This window comes from Neolamprologus brichardi, chromosome 3 (genome assembly GCF_056152115.1).
Source record: "Neolamprologus brichardi isolate AB-2024 chromosome 3, ASM5615211v1, whole genome shotgun sequence".
NCBI classification, from domain to species: Eukaryota; Metazoa; Chordata; class Actinopteri; order Cichliformes; family Cichlidae; genus Neolamprologus; species Neolamprologus brichardi.
The window spans coordinates 35,407,501-35,434,045 of NC_142106.1; the positions used below are offsets into that span (position 1 = coordinate 35,407,501).

Genomic DNA, 26,545 nt, shown 5'->3' on the forward strand with positions numbered 1-26,545 from the left:
GCTTGGAGCTGAGCTCTCTTTGACTGACAGTAAAGTGAGGCCAGCAGCAACAGCACCATCAATCAATAAGTGCCGATGTGTGGAGCGTGCGTGGCTTTAAATGCATAGGAACCTTTTATAGCAGGCCTCACTGATTAATGTTGCTCGATAGTATCCCATTAACGTTGTTATATTGGGGGTCAGGAAGTTCATGGGTTGATATTCATCACGCACATGGGGGATGCTTCAGAAACAGTGGTAGTAAACAAAAACCTTAATTAGTGCCATGCTGTTCCTGTAGTAACATATACATGTAGCAGCAGTGAATGGATCACAGTGAACCGGCCCTGTGCCAGTGCTTGTTCTAAAAAAAATGTACAAAAAACATACAAAAACTTAAGCAGCATTTGGGTGTGAGTCATATGACAAGCTTTTCCTTTCATTATACCTTATCTGTGTATGAGGTACAACTTTGACCACAGGCATCAACACTTGGATCGTGAACTAAAAGTAAACTCTGTTATCCTGATTCTTTTTTGGTCTTGTTACAGCTTTGAGGGCGCGCTCAGATCGAGCAGGTTCGAGATAAAGCTAGAGAAGCGCAGGAAGGATGGGAAGGACGCTGAAGCTGGAGGAAAAGAGGGAGACAAGGAGGAGGTTCATGGATGTAGTGAAGGAGGACATGCAGAGGGTTGGTGTGACAGAGGATGGTAGGGATAGAGGGAGATGGATGGAGATGATCCACTGTGCAAACGCGTAAAACTAGCAGAGGAAAGAAGATCGTAAAAGCTTTTTATAGATTAGCATGCTTTAACCAGGCGGTTACCACCACACCTTCCTGTAGCTAATCAGCATAAGCAACACGAGCAGCACTGATAAGTCTACGATTACAAATGCAGGTTGCAGAAGCTTTTAGTCAGTGTTTTTTGACGAGCTGCTGTTACCATATTCCTCCTCGTGATGTTTTCAGAGCATCGGTCTGCACTTTGTAGTGATTTATTTCTAAAATACAAGTTATCCACTTTGGAAATGTTAAAAAAAGACAAAAAACCCAACAACAAAACAAAACAAAGCAAACAAACAAAAATAAAAACCCAAACCCATTGTGTATTGTTAAAAATTCCTTCCGCACAGTCTCGTTTTGGTCTGTGCGACACAAAGTTTAGTAACCCAGAGCCTCGCTGACCAATAAAGTCCGAGGCGGATGCCAGCTTGGTGGGTTTCTTGCAGCTTTCTTGCGTGTCCCGTCGGAACGGCGAACCTTAAATGCGTCACCGATAATTTCAGGCAGCCATGCATGTACGTTTGTGCGCTCTCCTGTCTAACCGAGACCACATGTGAAACTAGCTCCGGGCGGATGCTGGTGTTGCCCCCCAAGTGTGGGCCTAGAGAGATGGGTGGGGTGAGGAGGGTTGGGCAGGAGGGGGATTGCAGATGCTTGAAATGGATGAAGTGGAGAGGTTAGAAAAGAGGAAAACGGGTACACATGTCAGCCAGAGATTAGACCAACTGTTTTCACTGCCGGGTGGCTCTCGTCTCTCACAAATACGTGCGGGGATAAAATGTACACAGCTGTCTCCCATCTATCTGAGCTGGTACACTGGTAAGTGAGCGTGGGTGGATCTGGGCGGCACGGTAGCTGAGATGGAGGGGGTTTTTACCCTCACCAGTCTCTGTGCAGTCTTTTGTGGGCCTACAGCACAGCGTGCTAGGGCAGTGAGGTCAGAAATTTGAAATAGGACCCAATGAGAGCCAGCCAGCTAATTTCCCCTGATTTACAGGCGGCATTAGCTAACCACGAAGTTTTAGCTGCAAATTCAAGCATTTTTTCGTAGATGGTCACTACTTGATTGTATCTGGACTTCTGCATTGCTGCAGCCAAGTTCCCAGGATTTTGGGGGTAACCACGACAGTGATGAGCCCGCCACTCAGTGAGGTGCTGTCAAGGGATGTAACGGCCTTTGAGGCTAAATATGGCACCTCCTTCACCCCGTCACAACCCCCGTAGCACAAAAGGCTATAGGAAAGCAAGTTTCCCCTCAGTGCCAACAACTCGTAATTGAAATCGCAGTTGAGTAAATTAGCTTGGATTATGGCCTCTTTATGGTCAACCTGTGATCTTGAGGGAGCCAGCTCAAGCGTAGCAAATAAATCGGCGTGAATAGGCGCCAGTGTTGCCCGCACAGGCTCCCACTCTCCAGGCTTCAGGCTTCCAGTGTGTGCTCACCGCGGACGTGGACTAAACAAGCGGTGCGTGAATAAGCCAGTGTACGTTATCTTCACCTCAAACTGCGAATAAATATGCACGATGCATGATCTGTGAAGGTTGGGACAAGGTTGTCAGAGTGTGTGTGTGTGTGTGTGTGTGTGTGTGTGTGTGTGTGTTGCCCGTATTCAACCAGCAGGTTTCACGCGGATGGTTCATTACCTCCAGGTGCTTTCATGTGCATCCGGCTTAGGTCCTTAGATTATCTGCAACTCTGTGTGGGTGTTTTTCTGAGGGTTCATTATGTAGCATAGGGGCGTTGTGCTGCACGGAAGCTGACCGACTGATAAACTCTCCATGCCCCGCTTTCTTTCCGACAAACACCAAACAGCCATAAAGATACTCGAGAGGAAAGCCGAGGGGGGTGATTCATACTATATACAGCACTGTAATGCTTCATAGGTGTGAATCCACCTGCAAATCTATAGAACTCCAGGAAAAAAACCTTTTAAAATACTTTAAGGGTTTTTATTTTTTTGTGGGTTGTCGATTAGAGTACACAGCCAGAGCGGCCTTGAGATAAAGGGTGTTTGTGTAAGTGCTGTTGAGGGCACAGCTGAGGTTTAAGGCTTTGCTTTATTCAAAACAAACAACACGCTCACACTCTCCTCGAGACATTTTAAATGGGTTCTTGAAAAGAAAAAGATACTCTTTAAGGATCGTGCTGCACTGCAATCTGAGTCACTCTCAGAGAGCAGGGGAAAAAAAGAATTTTGAAATAAGCCTGTAATTAGATTCTTTTAGGCAAAGCAATCCCAAAATAAACTTTGAATAACGCTCTTTTTTTTTAACCCCCTTTCTTAATGACACTCTTATATCTCCTTGCAATTTCCTGTAGTCCCTCATTCCATAGGTCCCCGCTGAAAAGTCCCAAAACCGTCTCTTCCTGTTGTAAATCTAAATCGAGGAAGCAAAAAGGACTTCTTGCACAGAGGTCCTCGCGCTCATTCACACACATGGAGAGAAAAGCAGCACATGAAAACAGCCGTGCATGGCCTTGAGTGAGTCATCTAATATAGGGGGAGTGCCACAAACACACACACACACACACACACACAGCCGCGAAGCCGCAGCTTCACTGGCTTTCAACAAAACATCTATTCTAGGTCTCTTTCAAGTCGTGAGCGATCCTCCAATTTTGGGTAAGAAGAGTGGACGGAGACGCGGCGAGACACGTCAGACCTCTCCCTCTTGTGCAATCGCATGTAAAGCTGTTTTGGGATTGGGATCTGGAAAAACAGTTTGCATAACAGAAGCTCAGTTACGTGATGTTCGCTGTGCATGCTGAGGGTCCCGGTCTACATGTGGTTGTCATTTTAGGATTGTTTTTTTTTTGTTGTTGGTTTTTCTTTTCAACCAGCAGATGCTTGGGGAAACAGAATGAAGCGTCCATAGAAAACCTACTTTGGGCTGTTCCTCATTCAAATGAGATCGCCACAGCGGGCTGCTCCACATGTTTGATTTGTCAGTTTTTTTTTCCCTTTCTTTACACCAGATGTGCAATGTGACAACCCCGAAGGGGTTTGTGTCTCCTCTTGGAATTGAACTAGGGAATCTGTGTAAAACATGGTCATTCTTCTGTTGGAAATTTGAACTTCGAAGGTGGAATTTTCAAGTGGAACAGACAGATTTTTACCTCAGAAAGTCGGAGAAGTCACCAGCCCCGAGATTGTGTACGTAACAATAGTGAAACTGTAAAACTCGTAATCTGGGGATAAAAAAAACAAAACAACACAGCATAGAATCACTTTGTTTTGCATGGTGATATTATATTGATCCAGGGACATCAAATGCAGATTTTTATTTTTATTAGGTGCATATAAACGCTCTGGGGGTTCATTGTCTGTACCATCTTTCTGATATAATGTTAGCATAGCAAACTTACATTAAATTGGCTAAACTGAAAAACTGTCCAACAGCGGACAAACACAGCTTGACAAAGTTGCTTTCTTATTCCGAGCAAGCTAATAGCTCAGTCGCATCGGTAAAAAAAGGATAAAGACCTCCTTCATCGCCAAAAAATAAAAATAAAAAACTGATTGTAATGAATTTTTTCACATTCTATAACCGATTGCAACTTTTGACTAAATGCTTGCCCAGACTTGCGGGTGTTTCACACTCACAACCATGGAGGCAACCTTTCTGGAGACAGTTGCCATCTTACTTGGACTGACTGCAATCTCTCTCAGAGAGATTGTTGAAGGTTTGCAGATAATTTCTGTCTAATTTATAAATGCAGACATATCAGCCTGAATGAGTCCCTGTCATTGAGCACAACTCGAGAAGACTTGACTCAACTTGCTGTGAGCTGAATGTTAGGTTATGTTCCTGTGGGACAGGAAGGTTGCTGAGCACAAATATAAAAGTTAATTTCTGTATATGTAGACAGAAGCCGACATGTGAACATCGATTTCTCAAAGTTAATTGTTGCATTATCAGAAACTGGCTGCGTTGAAATGCCAGTATGACCTTTTTGCAACAAAAAAATAACTGGAGTGAGATAATTTTATGTCTTTTAATAAAACAAGATAATGTTTAACTTTGAAGATGTGATTTGCACTTTTAAAAAAGTGATAAATTACAATGTATATTATTGCAATACTTGTAATATCATATTGTGGGTAAAGTATTGTGATAATATTGCATTGTTGGATCAAAACTATAGCTTAAGGCAGTGATTACCACCAATAAGCACTCTGTGGGCTCTTATACAGTTCCTAGAGGTACATGAATCAAAATCAAAAGCTAATGGATAATCAGTTGGAATTGACAGTAAAATAAGTGCACAAATCAACACTAATCCTTTGTGCAGAAAAATAGTTGGGTTAAAGAGCTTTTTTTTTTTCATGAGGCTTCTTCTATATTTTAGCACCAGCACTGGCCATTAAACAGAAATTTGTGTATAAGAGGTTCTTAAACAGACTCACCACTAAATGCAGCTTTTACTGAAGCTGAAGTTGTGTTTGTTCCTTCCAGCTGCTTCAGTTTGAAGCTTCTCAGGATCCACAGGTGCATCTCCACAGGAAGAGAGTTATGTGCATTAATTAAATCGTGTGGCTCAACAGCTGCGACTCGGTGAACTGATCGTAATTATCAAAATTCCTAACTTGGAGAGAAGATCGGTCAGGACTCCTTAATTATTTCTCGCTTGTGCTTATTGAAATCAAAAATATTTTGCTTTGTCCGCGTAAAATCTTGCAGTTTGCAGTATTATATCAATATGGTGCCTCTTTGACCATTAACGTTTAAATCCAGTGGGTTTTTTTATTGTATAAATATATCTATATATGTTATATATTTTATCTAAAATTCTGACTTAAAAAGTCCAAAATGATTAACTTAAGATGAAGCTAACAGCTAAAAATACATTTGGCTAAAGAAATTGTTAGCTAAACATCGTGGGTAAAAATTCTAGCTAGCTAAAATTTATAAATTAGAAGAAATGTGTAAATACGACTAACTGATGGTGAACTAAAAGTAAATCAGACGATAAAATGATTCTAGAGAACAAATTTGAACATTGGCTTTGTTGGAACATCAGCAGATATATATATGTATATAATATATAGCAAACCAGTGGTTTCAATGAGATAACCCTTTTAAAAATAGAACTTTCCTTATTTCAATATGTCGTCTCCTTCAGTATGCCAGATGTGGTAGGCTAATAAGGCAGGTGCTTAAGCTCACTATAAATGCACAAAGAACATCCTGTTCCATTCAAGGGAACAGGTGAGTTCTGATGTTGAGGTCTGTTTCTTTAGCCTTGTCATTAGTTTGATTGAGTTTGTGTCATAGATGGTTATCATGCTCAGACATATCCAAACTGGCAACATAACAGAGGTATCTCAGAAATGTGGGACATGTGAAAATAAGTTTCAGGAACTTTTTAGGGTGGTTCCCTGGAGAATAATACGAAATCCACCCTAAACATGACTCACATAATGTTGTTCCTATAATCCGTGCTAGTCAACAGATGTTGACGTCTTTTGTGTGTGGATATAAATGAGCTTAGATGTAAATCTGTCATATATTCAAAGGTAGTGTCACTAGCCGCTAACAATGATTTGCAGTACAACGTAGTATTAAGGTACTTTCCTGGGATAATAGTCAGACAAATATTAGGTGGTTAGATAAGTCCCATGCCTTTGTTTGGCCCCTACTAACTTAGGATCAGATATCACTTTGGGCCGTTTTCTCTTGTGTTTTGGCTTCAGTAGGCCTCTGGTATCTGACTACAGCACACTTAACACAAAGGGTGAATGTGCTGCCTGTGCTGCTGCTTAAAGAAACTTCAATTTATTAGTTTACAAAGCCAGTTTTTGTTGTCAGTTCCGCTTGAGAAAATAGCTGTTAAGGGTGTGCCGTTAGGATTCCTGCCAGTGATTTGCATTGTTTGTTTTGGAGAAGCATTTCTTATTAAGCATTTTCCAAGTCGCTTCTCTTAAGGTTTTCCACAGAGCTGTTTTTTTTTTCCTTTCCATAGTCATCATTCTTATGTTCAGCTTCAGTTGTCAAGAGTTTAATTTTCCCACACTGGTTGTATGTGTGCCTCTGTGTGTGTCAGGATGCCTGTGTAGCTGATAAATGAGACCACAGGCATGGAGCCTGCAGGTACAATGATCCGGTCTCACAAGCCAGTGCGTGCCCAGTTTATACTTGGATCTGTTTTAGAAATATATGGAAAGCTCGGCCACAGCACAGCTTACATAACAAAGACAGCTTGCTCTCAACTAACAGGCGTATAATAGAGATTTTATCAGTTGTTTCTTTTATTTACAGGTGCATCAAAGTCATGTCAGTCCTTTGTTGCAACAGCTATACTTCCCAGTGCTCTTCATAAATCCTCACTTTTAATAGTTTAATCTCTTATCTTTCTCTTTGTTTTCATCCCAGTAACCTTTTAATCTCACTCTTTCCCCGTTCTGTCCCTCTAGGTAAGAATCCTAATGACGGCAGCGGTGCAGGAGACTATGGAGTGCCTAATCCTGGACCAGCATTCAAAGAGGTATGGCAGGTAAAGGTATGGCCCAAAGGCCTGGGTCAGGCCAAGAACCTGGTTGGCATCTACCGCCTTTGCCTGACCGACAAGACGGTGAACTTTGTGAAGCTCAACTCTGATGCTGCCGCCGTGGTGCTGCAGCTGATGAACGTGAGACGCTGCGGCCATTCAGAAAACTTCTTCTTCGTTGAGGTGGGACGCTCTGCAGTGACAGGCCCGGGCGAGTTCTGGATGCAGGTGAGCCTGTAATCTACAGTTCTGTTCATGTTGATGGTTATTTTCATTCTCCAATCCTACTCATATCTTAAAAGCCCGCAATCAGCAGAGTGAAAGAAATGTCAAAGTTTTGTCAGAGTAAGGCTTCATGGCTTTGAAAAAGGAGATTAAACAGAGTTTCCATGACAATCTAAGATTTAAATACAGAGCACTTTGTCTTTAAGATGTTAGTGGTTTAATGTGTAGTAGTTTTTAACTTTGAATACATTATATGAATATAAAATCGATCATATTGTGATTTCATTCCCTTTATCAGATTCTTTTTGCCTCTTGTCCTAGGTGGATGATTCAGTAGTCGCCCAAAACATGCATGAAACCTTGCTAGAGGCCATGAAGGCGTTGAGTGAGGAGTTCCGCCAGCGCAGCAAGTCTCAGTCCAACTCTGGCCCTGGAGGAGGTGCTACTGCTTCTAACCCCATCAGTGTTCCCTCACGCCGCCACCACCCAAACCCTCCTCCTAGCCAGGTTGGCTTCGCCCGCCGGCCCCGAACCGAGCCCCCTGGAGGAACTAACAGTGGAGCACCCATCAACTGTGCCAACGCTTCTCCCACGCCAAGGCATAGCTTCCCGAGGTCTCGCACTGCAAGTGATGGGGGGAAAGGGGAGGATGGGATAACAGGTGCCACACCGATCCATGGAGTGAACTCCAGCCCCTCCACCAATGGCTCCTGCTCTAACACCCCAATCCTCAGATCAAAATCAGCTCGTTCAGCACCCACCACAACTGCTAAAACTCCTTTAGGGTTGATGCGCTCAATCTCGACCCCAGCTCCGTCCCCAGCTCCAAGTCTGTCCTCTAGTTCTGGTCATGGCTCAGAGTTTGGAGGCTTAACGTCTTGTGCTGGTGCTCCGGGGTCTGGAGCCTACAGTCGTATTCCCTCTCATCGAGCCTCTGTCTCAGGCTCACCCAGTGACTACGGCTCCTCGGACGAATATGGTTCAAGTCCTGGAGATCACACGCTTCTACCTTCTCCTAGCCTCCCTGGAAGCTCTGTTGGCAGTGTCAGTAGTCAGTCCCTCAGTGAAGATGGGGCCAACTATATCCTAATGGGCCAACGTGGTAGTAGTGGTGGTGGCAACAGTAATCAAGGAAGTGGCTCCCAGCAAACACCAGGAACACCAACCTCTGGCTCCCAAACTAAAAGAGTTCTACGCCGCTCCTCCAGTCGAGAATGTGAAGCTGAACGCAGGCTGCTGAGCAAGCGGGCCTCTTTACCTCCTATGGCCCTGGAAAGGCTGGCTCCACGTCAGCGCAGAGCCGAGGAGCCAGCAGATGACGATTCGGCCGATTACGCTATCATGTCAAGAAGCACGAGCCGAGAGTCTTTTACTTCCACCTGCTCTTCTACACAGAAGGAATCTGCCATGAGTGCTGGGTTGGCAGGGGGAGGAGGCGGGTACTTGGATGTGGCAGGAGAGTTTAAAGCTGAAGGCACTGGAGGAGCAGGTGGTAGTGTAGATTTAGGCGTGGACAATGGGTACATGTCAATGCTACCTGGAGTTACTCAGCCTCCGACGTCCCTTTCCCAGTCACTGGCCGTTTCGGTCCCCGACTCAGACTCCAAACCTGCTGATGATTACATGGCCATGACTCCTAACAACAGCGTGTCGCCTCCACAGCAGATTCGACCTCCACCAACTTCTGATGGCTATATGATAATGTCCCCTAATAGCAGCTGTTCCCCTGACCAGCGTGGAGGTCTTTCCGGTGGGGCTTGGGTGGGCAGTGGCAGTGCAGACAGCAGGCCAGGCAGTGACTATATGAACATGTCTCCAATTAGTGCACGTTCTGTAAACGGCAGTCCCCCACCTCCTGAGCACTCATCACATTTGGAGACCAGTCCGCAGCAACATGGTCCCAAGATGGTGTACTCTTACTATTCCCTACCCAGGTCTTATAAACATAGCCCCTCTACCGGACACTTTGATGATGGTCCTGGACGAGGAAGAAGGCCCAATGGGAATTCTAGGAGGGGAATGGGTGGCGGTAAACCTATTAGAGGGCTTCAGGAGCAAGCAGCAGTTGGTAATGCAGTAGTTGGACGCCACCTGTCTCTCTCATCTTCCTCGTACTCCTCCAGCTCAGCCAGCAGTGAAAGTCTGGGTGAGAGCGACGAGCGAACTACCCAGGCTTTGAGTAACGTGACTGGGGGAACTCAGTCCAAGGATGGGAGTAAGCAGCAGCAGAGAAGAGGCTCTGGTGGGTTGTCCAAGCAGGGTAGCTATACTAGAAGCAGACCTGTTAGCCTGTTTGTTGACGTATCCAAAGCGAACACTCTTCCTAGAGTTCGTGAGAACCCTCTGCCACCAGAACCTAAGAGCCCTGGGGAATATGTAAGCATTGAATTCAAGGGGGAGAAGGGCAATCCGACTGGGATAGGATTAGGTCGTGGTAGGGGTCTAAGGCATGGATTATCGCTGCCTCATGGCTCCAGCAGCCAGCAGCCTCAACCGAAGCCATCTTCTTCCTTTGGAAACTTTATACCCCTTTCCCGTAGCCCATCTGCCCCGATCACTCCACCAGCTGCCTCTGAGTACGTCAACATGGACCTGGGCCCTTCTCCATCGCCCTCACCACTCTCTCTTACCCCGCTGGTTTTCCCCTCTTTCCATACCCCTCCCACACCCCCAACGCTTGCTCATGCCCCTAAACCCTGTAATGAGGATAATACTGAACCTCATGAAGATGAGGTTGAAGTGGCAGAGGCCCCACTTAGGAAAAACAGAGAAAGCGTTCCATCAGTGACCAAATCCGAGTCTCCTACATCATGTGGAGACTACACAGAGATGGCCTTCAGTTTGAATAACAACCCTGTCCCCCGGTCATCATCTAGCGTCTCCCCAAAAGGCCCATCTCCCACCAGGGATGATACATCTGTGCTGCCACGGGGTCTAGACTTTCCCCTATCCAAAACAGGACCCAACCCAGACCAGGGAGCTAAAGTTATCCGGGCCGACCCCCAAGGACGCAGACGGCACTGCTCAGAAACCTTCCTTGCTTCAACTTCCCTCTCCACCTCTACCTCGACTTCTTCCTCAACTGCTTCCCTCTTTCCTGAACACCAGTCTGTAGCCCGCCGGCTGGGCTTTGAAAGCATGCTGTGGGGCAATGGTGTTGTGACTGAATCTCCCACTCAGTTCCCCCTTCCTGGACAGCAAACTCTTCCCACAAATGCTCAGACCTCATCTGCAGAGCAAGGCCTTAACTACATAGACTTGGATTTGGCCAACAAGGAGAGCCCCCACGTGGGACTGGATGGGCCCTCTGGCAGCCAGGCCCCATCTCGCCTCTTCTCTGGACTGGGTTCTGGTTCTGGGGTGGGGGCGGCAGGTGCATCAGTCGGCAGCAGCGGGAGTGGCAGCTCCAGCCTGAACACGTACGCCAGCATTGACTTCTACAAATCAGAGGAGCTGCGGACGCACCAAAATGGAAGCAAGGAGGGAACTGGTAAGAATTGCTATTTTTTCCCCCACTTCATGTCTTTGTCTTCATACAGACTCTGTGATCTCTATGTCACCACTATGCTCATAGGTTTTCTATCTCTCTTTTCTTTTCCTGCAATCACATGGCTCAGAATGAAAAAGAATATGCTTTCAAGATAATCCAATAGAGCACAGCCTCCCTATCCATCGATGTTTGTATTCAAACTTTACCTGGCGCCAGATTGAAATGTAGAGACTTGTTTATTTGTGTGACTGTCTGCATAATCTGCAGTAAGAGCCAAAGCTTAGCTGTTCTGACAAATCATGAATTGATTTACCTCTCTGAGCTTTGGTGTACAGAAACTCTTCAGCTGATATGATTAGATAAGGTGTTAAAGGTCAGACAGACTCCTGAAATATCAGTAAATATCGAAGTTGTGGAAATTGCTATTAATCTGAGGCTTCTTGAATATTGTCCATGCATGCTCAGTGCTGCTTTTCCCTATTGGGAGTTTAAAAGCAGAACTGGGATCCGTTTTTAATACATTTATGACAAACATCAGAATCAGAATCATTCTGCTCTGATTGAGCCATTGTTTGTTGAGGAGAAGAGCTGTCTGAGACATCTCGCTGCAGTCCCACTCTTAGCAAAGGAAACCATTCACAATTGCCACTGAAGCGTTCTGCTTTAAGTTCAATAAAGATGAACTTTGACCCTGTTTTCTGTTGACCTGTCAAATTAAAATGCTCCATTATGACACTTGAGGAGATTGCTGTGAGAGAAAGAAATTTTGAATTATAATTCAGATTTTTTTTATCATCTTCTCTTTTTTTTTTTGCACTTCTAGAGCTCTAAAACGTATGTAGGAAAGTATGCAAAGAGTTGAAAGAAGTTCCAGGTTTGTAGATTTGGCCCTGAAAGCATTGCGTGCTGTGATTTGCACATTACTTAATCTAAGCTGAAAGCTTTGAATGTTTAGTTGAGCCCACTGCAGAGTTAACAAAAATGTTTTATGATGAGTGTTTTCCTGTAATCACATGCACTTTGTGTGTAGAGTTCCTGCTGCATTTAAAGTCAGCATTTTTTTTTCTCTGCACATTCAATGAGGTCATTGAGGCTGGATAATGGATTTTCATTGTATTTACATTTTCTCCTCCTGTGTGGAGCAATTTTCTAGCTGTGGGGGACCACCGCGGCTAAACAATGCCTTAACTAACTCCCTTTGAGGCATTTTCCTCATAGAAAAACATTCCCTTTGAACCTCTGTCTGCACTAAATTGGCCCGTTAAGCAACGGACGCCTGCAGTTTAAGCAGATAGAGCAGCATTTAAATGGAGATGGGGGGAATTTATATGCATCAGTAAAACACTCAGTAGTCTTGCTTAAGCTTCCACAGTGGGTCTCTTGTGATGCATGCATCCTGCCAAGCCTCGCCGCTTATGAAGGCCTGTTTGCTTCCACGTGATTTGCACCGTGGGCCGTGCTGGACCTAAATCCTCTCTGGGATTTTTTCATTTTTTGTTGTTGTTGTTTTTTGTGGTAAACGTTGGAATCAATGAAGAATTTGAGGCATTAGCAGAAATTCATCATGGGATCCTTCAGTGAGCGCGGCTCAACAGTTGGTTTTCATTCCACGGATGGAAATGAACCACCGGCTTGTGTCCATACCCGCTGCGTTAGTTTTATTTGGAGACGTGAGGCCGTCTCTGTGGAAGATGCATGAGTTTTCTGTGTATTTTACATAGAGATGCTAGCATGCTACCGCAGAAGGACCATATGGGCTCTGGCTGCTGAGAACATCAGCGGTGCAGCGTTTGGGGCGGGAGGGGGGGAATGTTACACATTGGCTGTGAATGTTGAGATGGGGCCAGTCCTCACTCACACAACTCTCAAATGCCTCTGTACAGTGTTCCTCCTCCTTTCATCCCTCCCCCTCTTTCCTCCTCCTCCAATAAATGATCCTTTTGTTCGAGTGTTTTTGCCGCGGTGGGCTGGCAGGCCCCAGCAGGACCAAAACCCCAAGACTACTGGACTCTCCTGAACCTTTTTTTTCTCATGTACTCTGTAATTTGCGCCCTCCAACTTACTTTTTTTTTTTCTTATTTTACTCTTTATTCCTGCATTCATCTTTCCTCTGGACAGCTTGCATTCATCACATCTACTGCTTGTCCTCGCTCCTCTTCTTGCCTGATGGATTTTTGAAATTCCTTCCCTCCCTTCTGCACTATTGTTCAACAATTTTTTTTTCTTTTGCTGAAGACGTCCTTTGTCTTTCTGCCTCCCCACTCACACTGCGTTTCAGCACAGTCCTTTAAGAGCAGGCACGTTTGGAAAACGCATCTTGTTGTTTTGCAGCAGCAATGCGAGAAAGAAACGCAGACATGGAGAGATGGTACATAACGTCCAATCTGTCAACTTCTACACCGAAAAATACAGTTTTGAAAGGATTAATTATCTTGTCTGTGTCAATCCAGTATGTGTGTGTGTTTTTTAAGGAGTTCAGATCTGCTGTAATTACAGGGCTTTTTTTCCAGCAGGCACCAGCTTGTATAGGAAGAGACTGTATATGTCTCAGGGGTGCGTTCTTTTGGCTCTGAGGGGCAAAGGCTAAAATTGAACATCCGTAGTGGGACGAGAGCCAGAAACACTCCTTTTGGACTCCAGTTATGCAATAAGTAGCGTTTAAAAATAACCCATCACAGTTGGGGCAATGAGGAAAAGGCAGACTGAGCTACTTCAAACCCAGTTCGTCTTTTAGAATAACAACACAAAAAATTAAATCAGTTGCAACAAATTTGGGTGAATTTTATGGAGACAGTTTGAGCATCTGTGCTGCGTTTTACAGATGCTGAGCCGGTGTCGTGCTGATTTATTTATTTATTTTATTTTTTGTCCCGTGTGATGGAGGAGTTTGGTGACCTTCAGCAGAACTGAGTGAAACATTAGATTATGAAGTGGAGAGGATGTTTTTTTTTCTTTTGGGGACAAATTAAATCAGTGATCGCTTGCAGCATTTTCTCCAGGAAAACCATGTGAACGAATTTTATTATCTTTTTCCTCAGAGGCCAATTATTTTATTTCTTCACCATCTGGAGGGGGATCTCTGTTCCAGTCCCAAAATAACCTGTAGCTCCTAAAATTGCTTCCCAAAATGTGCTCCATAAGGATGCCTTATAGGAATTTTCAACCAAACATATCGGTGGTATTCAGTTAAGCCTAGATGTGATTGGTAAGTTGAGGTATACAAAGCCTGCCATGCTCTGATTTAGTCACTAGGTATTCTCCTCATCTTACCCTGAACTCTGAATGAAGTTATTGGCATGAAGTTTGACTCTTTGGAGAGGCAGCTTATTATTTTAATTCATTATTTATTTGCCACCACCTTCCTCAGTGCATGGCAAGTAAAACATGTAAAGAAAAAAACAGTTAATGGTGTTATTTTGTAACTTTAAGAAAGTGTGCATACGTTAATGGACGATGATGTCAGAGACGTTTCTTAGATTCATGATAAACTGAGTTTGCCGCTATAGATTCATGGTGCACTTTCACATATATTAATATGTGTGACTGACAGTTGCAAAGACTTCGTGGTTCTCAGCTGATATCCAAAAACCTATGTTAACTAGTTACAGTCAGCCAAATTCATCAGCCTCATGATATATGAACTACAGGTGTACGTGTTTCTCTTGTGTTTGGATGCACACTGTGGGGCGATGCTGTTGGTCATTGGCAATGTCACAATGAGGGACGATGGGGGAACTGGACTACGGAGCAAATCACCCAACCCTAGCATGCACCTCCTTTCACAGATGATGTGCACAGTACACATTGTGGTGTTATTACAAATGGTGAGACTTTAATTTTACTTCACTAGCAGGCTATGTGTAGCAGAAAGCATCTTGAATATTAGAACTACTCATCCAAACCACATCGTGCACACATACAGAGGTTCCTTGATTTGGAGACATCGCAGAGATGAACTTCCCACCTTTAACCTGTGATTACATACTACATAATTTTGTAATGTCAGCACTTGTTTGGAAACAGCTATGTTGCAATATGCAACTTGTGATTGGGCTGATTACATTATAAATATATGCACTGAATATCTTAAAATATATCTAAAAGTGGTTTGTCTTGTGTTCTAGTTGCTGTTTTACTTTTTACCACGTTGCTGAATTTTTGTAGATCCCAGCGAATTCAATTTATGACTATTGTGCCATTATTACCAATGAATGATGGAGGAAACTAATTATCCTAAGGTGTTATCGAATTATACAAGTGTTTATTTAGCACTACTCTTTAAGCAGCCGAATGATGCTCCGATCTACAGCAAACCTCACGTTTGTAAATTCCTCACAGTTTTCCAGAGTGCGACAGGCTCGTCTCGCTGTGCATGTAATCCAAACCAGCGCCAGGTTAGACTGACAGCACTAGTGGTGTTATGTAAAACAGACCCACGTGGCTGGGACACGACCCCCGGGAGAGGGTGAAGCTACGTATGCATTTGTGCTCCAAGTTGTTTATCAGTTGTGATTTCTGTTTGTGCTGGAGGCAAACCGAGCTCCAGCCTGCTCCGAAGAGTTAGTCTCGGAGCGCAGTGACATACAACTCGGCTCATATTTATGCAGAGCGTAACTGCACACAGATGTGCAGCAGGACAAAACATGTGGTGGCTGAATCCAAGCATGATATGTGACTGCAATTCTTAGCAGTTCATCAGGATGGTGTTAAGAATTTGAGTGCTACCAGTGTTATTTGCTGTTAAAATGGTATGTATCTATTTAGTGTTAGAGCCTTCTGGTTCGAGGGAGACCAGCAGCAATACCGTTACTTACAGCAATTTCATAATCCCAGATTTATGTACCCCTTAGCCTCCCAGATTCTCCTCTCTGGTATTCATCTGTTGTACAGTTGGCTGTACGGATGACAAACACGACTAGGTGGGAGGTGCACTCCTGCATCTCATGATTACATAATGCATAATATGCTGGAAATTAGCTTGAATTTTGCACACTTCAAATTAAATGTTCCTTCATTAGGCTAATTCCAGAATAATGCAACTGATTTGCCCCCCGGGACGAGATCCAGAAAAAAAAAAGCATTGTAGTTGCACAAGAACATCTGAGAGGTTTAGTTCTGTGGGGTTTTGTGAAATATATTATTCCTCCCACGGTTATTTAGATTCTTTCGATAACTTCTGGATTTGAGAGGTTTGTTTTGTTTTTGTTTAAGTCAAGGTTGTGTCCTCTGAAGTCCAGTGTGCATTGTTTGGGTGGTCCGTTCAGGGAGTTACTAAACTCACACCGCACATAGCAACAAGCCTCCTCTGTTTGGGTTTTGGGGGAGGGTTGAAGGTTGTGCATGCGTGTGTGTCCGTCCCGCTGCACGCGTGTTTGTCGGAGAACTCCCTCCACCTCCCCCACTGACTTCAGTCATATTATGATGTCATCTGTGTGCATCGCCATGGTCCAGTCGGGTGAATCCAAAAGCTTGAGGGGTAATTTGGGTTGATTACTAACACATATACTCCCACATAGCTTTGTGAGCACACCTACTTATTATGCAGAAATGCAGAATTCACTACACTGCGGTAATGGTTAGCGACAGTCAGCAGTGTGAGCCTGAAAGTATATAATCTCCAGACTAGCAACAGTACCCCTTATTTCTCTTAAAAATCTGCCCCTAGGCCTTTGGTATGATTCATACATTGTTAAAAACACTGCTTACAATACGTAACTTAAGCTGAGAGAAGACTGAAGACAAACTGGGATCAGGTTACGGAAAGCCACGCCGCGACAAATTACTGCACACGCAGTGCTGTGCATGTGTATTCTCACCTTGGGTCATGTAGTAGTCAGTAGGTTCAACATAAGAACGAAGAATAAGAGAATCGGAAATTAAGATGATGTTACTGATGGGGCGGGGCAGCAAATCCAGACATGATTCTGAATGCGTGTGGATCATGTATCCAGATGTTTGCTCCACAGTGAACACAAAGCTTACAGTTTGTAAGTTGCCAGAGGCACACACACAGACCAATTTTTTTAAAGGTTATTAAAGAGACTCGTTAAAAATCACGGTCTGATGAAGGATCTGAAGTTGTGTTTCTTGCTTCCAGCTGTTTGTAGAAGTCTTTCTGGTTAGTTCATTAAATATATACAACTTTATAGAGATCCCTAGAGAAGCAGGAAGCACCGATTTGATATTTAGACGGGATATCGGTGGGATCTTTTTGCATTTGTATGGTTTTTTGGGTTTTTTCATTAAACTGATCAAATTAGTTTTCATGGCTCTTGGCTTTTGTCTCTCTCTTTAAAGCAAGACTGATGTTGCCTTACACATGAAAGAGTCATTAGAGTTAATAATTCAACCTTGGTGTTGAACTGGTGTTCAGTATTGACAGATACCCCTAATTCAAGCCAGGTCAATCAGTGTTATTTATATAGCACTAAAGCAAAACAACAGTTGCCTCAATGCGTTTAATATTATAGGTTAAAGACAGAGAAAACCCCAACAATCAGACGACCTCCTATGAGCAAGCATTTGGCAATAGTGGGAAGGAAAAACTCCCTTTTAACAAGGGGAACTAGGCTTACGGAGAGGCAGCCATCTGCCGTCACCAGCTGGGGTTTAAGCCAAGGTATCTGTTTCATATTGGAACCAGTAAAAGCTGGATCAGTGCATCCCGACTCAAAAAGAGCATTAACTCAACACCTATTAGGTTTAAATCCTAATCTTGTGTAAGGGGTCAGAAGCCCCAATATTGGAGTACGTTCAGTGACCAATTACACTATCTCATCAGATTAAATCAGTATTTTACCTGATATAAAGTAGTATAAATTAAGCTGTGTTACGTAAGTAAAAAAACTAGCTGCTGACTTTTGCCTTCATGGGGAGTGGTGGATGGACTTTCCATTTTCGGTGTGTGTGTGCGTTGTTTCAGATGTTGCCCGCTGTCCTCCCCGTCACAAACTAATCTTCCACTGAGTGCGGTGTGAGGGAGAAGAGGAAATGGGAGGATTTGGTTCTGCAGAATGAATACAGACTAAATCTCTGGTGTATGTGTTGGACATTGTGCATGTGTGTGACACCGTGCAGCCTCTCCGCACACATGTTGAACCTTCAGAAACCCTAAACTGAATCAGCGAGCGCAGTATTTGCAGCACAGTTCAATCACGAGGTGACCTGGACTGTAAATTCTGCTTTTGAGTGGATTGTTTTCTTATTTGCGGATTGCATACATGAGTTCGTAATATTTACCATCTCTCCTACATATCTGCTTTCATACTATTTCTATTTGCTACGCTTTGACAGACATCAAAAAGCCCTTTCATAAAGTGCTGTTGACTCTCAAATGCAAAAGCCTGGAACGCCGGCAAGCGTGGAGAATCAATGAGGATGGTTTTCAGGGTGTTTTTAGAGCAATGGTGATTAATCTGGGAGACTCATGAGCGATAATAAGTTAATTTACTTGGATGAAGATAAGAAAAATCGACTTTACACACTGAATACTGCCTGAATAGAGAGCAGGTGTTTGTTGCTATGGTGCTCAAGTGTAAAGAAAATTGATTCATTAATTGCTCGACTCTTTTTCACTCCCTCGTTACCAACATATTATCACACAGCTGGTTTTGTTTTCAGTAACTCCTCTTCCCGAGGCCTTAACCAGGCTGTGGTGCACACATTCATGCCTGGATCCTGCTTGGTGCGATCTTGCTGATGGAGGTGAAAAAATGACACGTGGGTTATAAATGAGTGTGACTTTGACAGTATAGTATCACAAGGTCAGAGCGAGAGCCACAGACCTGAGCGGCTTCATTCTTGAGCTCATCACATGAAGCTGAAGCGGGACAGATCACCTGATGGGACACAATGTGTGTTTTTGTGTGTGTGTGTGGGACTAATTCCAGTAATTCCACACGTCCTGCCGGGCTCGTATCTCATTTCCGGCCCTTGATGTAATGGACACATCCTTCACTACGCTTCATGTATCGCTTACGTTCTCTAGTACACACACCGGCGAGTACTTTGTCAACTGATCCAACTGCAACACGACAGTAAAAGTTAAACACACTTTGATGTGAATCACGCAGTAGTAAGTAAGGTTCGCAAAGGTCGACGAGGTACTCAGAAAGTCATCTGACTGCTAAGGGCAGTATTTTGAAAACATGTCTGTCATGCGTGACCTGCAGTTTGGAGACTATCAGCCAATGCAATCGGTAGCCAGTCAGGTTGGTTATCAAGGTGCATCTGTTTTTTGTTTTTTTTACAGTTTTGAATCTTAAAGGAAAGCTTTAATTTCCTTACTGGAAATACTGGGCAGCAAATTCACAGAGTGTTTAATAATAAACATGTGAGGGTTAAATTTGACTATGATCGGGGGATATTTCGCAAAATTTCAGCAGGATGGTAGCCACACCCTGAAGCATTTTTCTCTTATCTGTTTAATGTGTTAGTGCAGGATGAGCATTAGGTCTCATTGGGGCCTAAAGACTGATCGGTGAGCCCCTGGCAACCTCTGTTTTCTAGGGAAAATGTGTATTTCTCAGCCGTTTGGCTATCGCTCAGCGAATACTAGATGAGTGTTTGGCTTCTTCCATTCAAGTTGTGCATGCGGCAACCACTGTGTGACCAATCTTTCAGCAGCCGCTCGCCAATCAATTGTAGGCGTACACATTTTTCTCTGATGACAAGCGGCTGCCAGGGTTTTTCAAACTTCTTTGTGTTATTGAGACCAAAAGAGTCTGTTTTTCAGGTCATGGGTTAAGGAAAGGTCTCAAAAGGCCAGTCTTAGTCCAGCCCTTACACTCTCTCCCCACACACCTTCAGTCTGTTTCGGTGAGATGAGATGATGTGCGCTAAAAGGATGTGAGAAGAGCATCGTGGCAATAAAGATGCACAAAGGAGCAGCAAGCGAACTGTTGTTCAGCAACACTTTGAATAATGAAGTGTTGGCACTAGAATTAACTTAATGAGACCTGCAGAGGTTTGAAGTGTGTGAGCATTTTCTATTCGGTTCCATTCGTTATTTGTATATAGCACCATATCACAACAGCAGTCATGTCAGGCTTAAAGAGACTCTGAATAATATGACAAAATATAAATCTCTGCAATCCTGTGCCTAATATGTGAATATTCTTTTATTTGTTTGTTTTTATTCCTGGGTCTCAGTAATCCTTTGGCTATATGAAATGCTACAAATTGTAAATAAATGAATATTAATTCTCACAGGAGTGGCTTTTTTTTATCTTCTTCACTAATGAATCTCTTTATTTCTCTCATCCACAAAATGACTCAGCTTGGGCTTAAATCATTTACTCTAGAGCTCCTTGACAGGACCTTAATTGTGCTGCTTTTTGTTCTGTGTGTGTGTGTTACTGGTGAGCTGCCCGGCCTTCGAATGATAATTAGCTGGTAAAACGTTGGCTAATGGCTCCGCACTCTGGTCATGTTTTGACTAACTAGTACCTTATTCACATGGATTCGGCACACAAGAACACAGTGAATTGTATTGGCAGCCTGGTCAGTCAAAGAGGCGCCGCTGGACAGAGTAAGTGTGTGTGTGCGCGCGATTTGAGGCTTTCCACTGTTGAAGCTGTCACAGGATTTGATAGAAGAGCATATGATTGCTACACCTGCACTTGCTTGCTTTTCACCACTTTAGTTACATTAAAAAGTCTCAGTTTGTTTGGTTTACACACACATGCTTGAAACGACACACTTAACTCACTCAGACACACACACAGACAGACTTCTCACCTCTTAATAGGAAAGGCTCAAAGCAGATCATCAGATCAACAGAAAAGCCAATCATGTTTCAGGAAGCAGGGATCAGCCAAAATCTCCTCAATTAATAGCTAAAGTAACCTTCAGTGACCTGACTGTGATCTACCACAAACACACGCACACGTACGCACAGACATGCGCGCACTTACACACACACACTGTTTCTCTTTTGTCGGTACTGTTGTTGCTCATTCTCTTCTCGAACAAAGCCCCTCGGCCCACCATTCCTACCTCCTCCGCGCTCCAGACTTCTTTCTTCTTCTGCTCTTCCTGTCTTTTCTCTCTCTTGCAGAGCGGGCTCTTTGTTTTGCGCTCTCCTTTTATTTTCACACCAGACTTTTATTTTTCTTTCTCACAGTCGTGTTCCTCTGGGGCGTACGAGCCGTGTTTGCGTACAAGGTGTTTGAACAAATGAAATAAATCACCTATGACTGTGACCCAAGCCATCCGTCAGATGTAAAACAGATCGCATGATTACATTTATTTAGATCAGAGCGATGATTTCAGTTAACTTGCAGAGCATAAATCTTGTCCAACTCCGACTCTTTTTTTCTTTCTTTTTTTTCTTGAAGTTGCCTTCAACTTAATGTGGGGACTGTGTTTGAATGTTGCATATTATGTGTGTGCATCATCAGAAACCTCCCTGGCTGATAAATGAAGCAAGCAGAGAAGTTCCCCAACCTATAAAGTGGCCACTTGAGGCTGGCGCCAAAAGTGCATCAATCCCCCCTCAGACACGTCTGTTTAAAGTCTTTCGCTTCGGTGGAAATTACCATGTTTATAGCCAGCTACAAAAATTAGGTCTCCCTATATTACAATGATGGCGATTTTTGCACTATCAATTACTACTAATGCTCTGCTGGGTTCGGGAATCCTTTTAACCTTTTTTTTAAAAAACATTTTTTATTTTTAAATGTATGTGTATATGTGTATATGTAAGCTTTATGTCCTGGTAATCTCTAAAATTTAAGTTATTAGTCCACTGTTACAATGTCCACTGTTGCATTGAGATATTTTAAGATGCCCAGATTTGGCAAATTCTTTCTTTTTCTTTAAAAAAAATGTTTCAAATCCCATTTGTTTTTGTTCAATTGGAGATATTTTACGCTATCAGACATTCTGGCTAATAACTTTTATTTTACTTTATTGCATTTAGAAAATGCATTTATTGCAATGAAAATAAAGTATATCTGATCTTAACCTAGATGATGCTTCGAGATAACTACTCAGAGGTGTTACTAAGATAGCTGCCGGGTAGTAAGGCATGCTTTGCTATGTTGATCTTTTAAATACAGTCTATGATGGATAGCTGCGTACATAAATTGACAAAAATATGATTTACTGCTTTGTAAACTGTGTGGTTCAAGTAGTATCCTAGTACTGCGGGGCGATTAAAGGTTTCTATAGATGTGTAGTTTGTTTATTAAGATTTGAACTGGTTCATGACTGAAGATGCTATGTTTGAGACTAGTGGATAACATGGGGGATTTACTCCTATCCCTTGTATCTGTCTGGTTGTCAAGTGACTCCTTGGTTTGTTTTACGGCTTTTTGCTGCACTTTGTGCATCCTGCACGTCTGTTGTGCTCTGCCGCATCCCAGAATGCAAAGCATGCCTGGCCCAAACTTGCAGGGCACACCTGGTAATTCGGGTTGGATCACGTTTAATGGTGAACAAACCGCTCTGCAGGTGGAATCGCCAGATGTGAACGCAGTAATTGCATCTGTACCTCTGGAAGGAGGTGGAGCTACGATTACCACACCAATGGGGGGGAATCGAGACAATTTAATCGATATAAAAGCTAACGTGTGAAAACACTCAAGCGCCTCGTTCCATCTTAATGCAGTCTAACCTTTGGTAACACGTGTGCAGTAGCTTGGTGGTTGTTCTAAGAAATCCAGAGGAGGACAAAATGTCAAATTTCTATCCAGCAGTTGTTGAGATGCATCAGTCTGAAGACAGCTCTCCCTAATTGAAAAACATGTGGTTTTAAGTTACAATTTAAAAAGTGACAGGACATAAAGCTCTGGAAATTTGCCTGAAGCAGGTTTTGCTGTTTTTGATCTTATAGCTAAAAATTATACATTAGTCCTGTGATGATCTGTATGTGTCTGACTGTGTGTGTGTGTGTGTGTGTGTGTGTGTGTGTGTGTGTGTGTGTGTGTGTGTGTGTGTGTGCGTGTGCATGTGTGTGCGTGTACGTGTGTGTGTGTGCGTGTGCATGTGTGTGTGTTTGCGTGTTTTCTGGGCAGTGTGCCAGTTCCGTGTATGAGCATGATCCCAGCTACAGAGCGCCAATTGTGCGTTGTGGTATGGGATGTATGCTGGGCTCGGAGCACGTCGGGCGCTGCCTAAAAGAACGGAGCTGCCACCCACCAACCTACTGGGGTTACTGAGTGCAGAAGAGGAGGAGAAGGAGGGAGTGTTTCCCTCCGTTCACACACACTCATTCTTGTTTGCCCCCCACCCTCCTATTACACTCTCCCAGGAAAGCTTCCCCTGGTGCTTTATTTGAGTTTTTGTGTGGCGTTTCGGCGTTCTTCTCACTCTCTGTGTGTTTCCCTGTCTCTCTTATTTTCTCCGTCTGTCTGCTCCGCCATATAAATGTCTTTTCTTCCCTGCGCGTACACATCTCTCTTCTAGCACAGGGAATTGTGTTGATGTCAACACCTCCACAATGTATCTCCCCGTGTCGCCTCTATGATCTGTATGTGTCTGACTGTGTGTGTGTGTGTGTTGTTGGACTCAGGGCCGCGGCGTTGCTCAGCTGCTACTTCTCTAACTGGGTTTGTCTGTAAAGAGCTTAGTGCCGGTGGGCACTGGAGAGCACTAAGCTGATTACCCTCTACTAACGAGCCACTTCTCACATGGAGACCATGATTGTGCTCGTGTCTGGTTGTATTACTGTTTATTTACGTCGCCGTGTGCAATTTCAGTGCATGTTTGTGTGTTTGTTATGGGTCGAGCTGTACCGAGGCCCGGACGGATTAGGGGATGAAGGTTCAGAGGGATGAGAGGAGGTTAAAGTGCATGGCAGGTCAGCTGAAGTGCTCACGGTGAAAACGGAGAGAGTTTAGTCTCATGCAGAGAAGGTCAAGTTATTCTCAGAGGAGACCGATTTACAGTCTTTTTTTTTACTCCCTCACTTGCTTGGGCTTTGACTGGGATGTTTGAATTGGACCCAACTGAGCCGTTTTCCACTAAGTGACTGTTAATCTGTCTGGACAGTGCAGTTAATACAATCTCAGAGTGCCAGACCTCTACCTTCAAATGGCACTTTGCACTACCACTTGAATTTGCTACGCGCTTGTATTGTTTGTGGTATTAATGGTATATTGTTGTTGTAATGGTCTCTGCACAGTTGCACTATGGCCGAGTGCCACCTGCCCACGCCACATGTCAAGTTTCATTTGTCAGCAAGTCAAATGTGAACATTTGAGAACTAACCCTGAATAATACTTGCAGTGAAGTTCTTCTGGAGTCTATAAAAGAGAGGGGAAATTTGCAGGTGTACATTAACCATGCAGTTTAAGCAGCTTTTATAGAGTTTGCTGATTCTGCAGTGATTGTGCCCGAGTGACCACTGCAGATAAAGATAATCTAAGTAGTAAAATAAAGCAAGTTAAAAAAAACAACAACAAAAAAATCACTGTGGTTTTTCGAAACATTTTAATATTCTTTAAATTAATTTAGTTTTTATAGTTTTGCCAGGAGTGAAAAGTTTTGAAAAGGGAAACATGCCTCTAATGGCCAGTAGGGGGCAACAGCTCTGGTTGTTAAAGGAATCAGATTGTATAGAAATCTCTAGAAAAACAGCCCAATTTCTCACTTCTATTACGACCTCAGCAAACACCTTCCTGATTAATTTATGGTCTCAACAACTAGTTTAAAGTATTATTAAATAGAAAATTCATTGTGTAACTCATGATTCTGAGTCAAAAGAAGGGAAAGCAGGCTATGCTTTAAGGGTCACCCGTTCTCATTGACAACTTGCTATCATAAAGCCTCAGTCACACTTGCCTACAGACTGGTTGGCAACTGTTTGTCAACCACTGGTCACTAGGGAAATATGTCATTGTATCCTAAAAATGTGTTGGTAAGTGGATTTTTGAGTTTGCTGGCTCCTTCCAGGTGAAGTTGGTTGCAAAGAAGGTGCTGCACCGACTACCTCCTTGGGATTGCTTTGATGGCAAACAAGTTGCCACGGTTACCCGTATTTCGCATTGAAGATGCCAATTTGTCTGCAACTACTTGCTAACCAACCACAGAGTGCCAATGAAAGGAAATGAAAAAATCAGAAATGGTGAACCGTCACCTTCAGAGTAAAAGCTGTGGCTCGCCACTGCAGCCAACACATTTCAAAAGATAACCAATTTCCACTTTGTGCTGGACTTTTCATGGTTCCAAAACTACTTCTATCCAAACTACCCGTGACCGTGGCGATCTGCTAACAACCAACAACAGCAGTCCTGAACAACTGGAAGGAGGTTTTCAGTGCAGCACCGTATACCTCTTTGCAATCAATTTCAGCTAGTAACAGTGATCCGATTTCAGCAGCTACTTGCAGCTGATCAGGGAATATCATTATGTCATGTCTAGTTTCAATAAACCACAATCAAAGAGCTCAAATCCTACACTGAAAGTCTTTGAATCTGTTTGCGTTGTCTTGGTTGCTGCTTGAGTAGATCTTGCAAACAAAATCCTCACTTCAAAGTCATCTTACGGGAACCACAATGGACACAGTATATGATCTTCGTAAAATCAGCCCATAAAATCATCTGTCACAAGGTAAATTTAGATGTCTCAGAGGGAGTAAAGTTGACAGGAGAAATATGTTTCAACCACTAATAAGGGTGAGCAAAACAATAAGAGAGCACGAGGTCTTGAAACAGCTGACTTTTGTATCAAGTAAAAAGCAGAAATTTGCGTGCAGCTGGTCACAGTTCAGCATTCGAGTGCGAGATGTTTCTAGTTTATGACGGCAAACACCGGAAACCCAGATGCAGTTGCTTCCTTGTTCCCTAAAGTTAGCAAACTGTGTTTTCTTTGAGAGGAAACTGGTATTATGCGTAGTGCTGCAGTTTGTTGCATTACACAAAGAAGAGTGGGGGGTGGGGGTGGGGGACTTATGGGTACACTACTGATTTGCTTGAACACCATAAAAACAGTTGGGGGCATCTAATTATTCATAAAACCATATAAAAAGGGAAGGAAAATATGAGTTAAAAAAGTGAAAATGTAGTTTATTGTTGATAGCTGGAGCTTCTTATACTTGCCACACAAAACCGTGAAGTGCAAACAATGAATTGAGGATCTTGGTATGAGTTAAGGCAGCCTTTCAACATCATATAGGTTGCTCAACCCTGATTGCCTATAGGGGAGCCTATAGCCTTGAATTGCGTAATCGAGTTCAACAAACTCTGTTCAGTAAGCTCAGGAAACCAAGCCGCCAAAGGGCTCGGTCTCTGATGTCACCTCAGAGAAACGATATTTCCCAGTGTTAACATATGGCTGTACCCCCCAGCTGTTCCCCTTACACACACAAACGTACACTTCCTCCAACTGCGACGGTGCAGGAAGATGAAGTAAACTCCACACGCAGGCCTCGCTTTCCTGAGATCTTTAAAGTTTTCTTTATGGTAACAGCAAGGAGGAACAAACAGTACTTCGACCTGCCTTATGTAACTCCTCGGTGCAGACCGAGTGAAGGAGCAGATTTGTTTGCTTATCGCTGCCATTATTGGCTTGAGAGCGGTCGTTAACCTTTAGAGAGCAGCCTCACCTCGACGTCACCTCGTCGTCAGCACCATAA

The 26,545-nt window shown here is 43.5% G+C and overlaps 1 protein-coding gene across 2 annotated transcripts in view; it reads left to right on the forward strand.

Moving 5' to 3' along the window:
- Window positions 1–26,545, forward strand: part of si:ch73-335l21.1 (insulin receptor substrate 1-B) — a 51,430-nt gene that overhangs the window by 4,681 nt on the left and 20,204 nt on the right. Inside the window, exons 2-4 of one of the 2 annotated variants that reach the window (XM_035912496.2) lie at window positions 7,180–7,481; window positions 7,800–10,968; window positions 11,792–11,842. In XM_035912496.2, the coding sequence (XP_035768389.2) occupies window positions 7,180–7,481; window positions 7,800–10,968; window positions 11,792–11,799 (3,479 nt within the window). In that variant the 3' untranslated portion in view covers window positions 11,800–11,842. The remainder of the gene's footprint in view (window positions 1–7,179; window positions 7,482–7,799; window positions 10,969–11,791; window positions 11,843–26,545) is intronic. The other variant, XM_006801748.3, reaches the window with a different exon arrangement.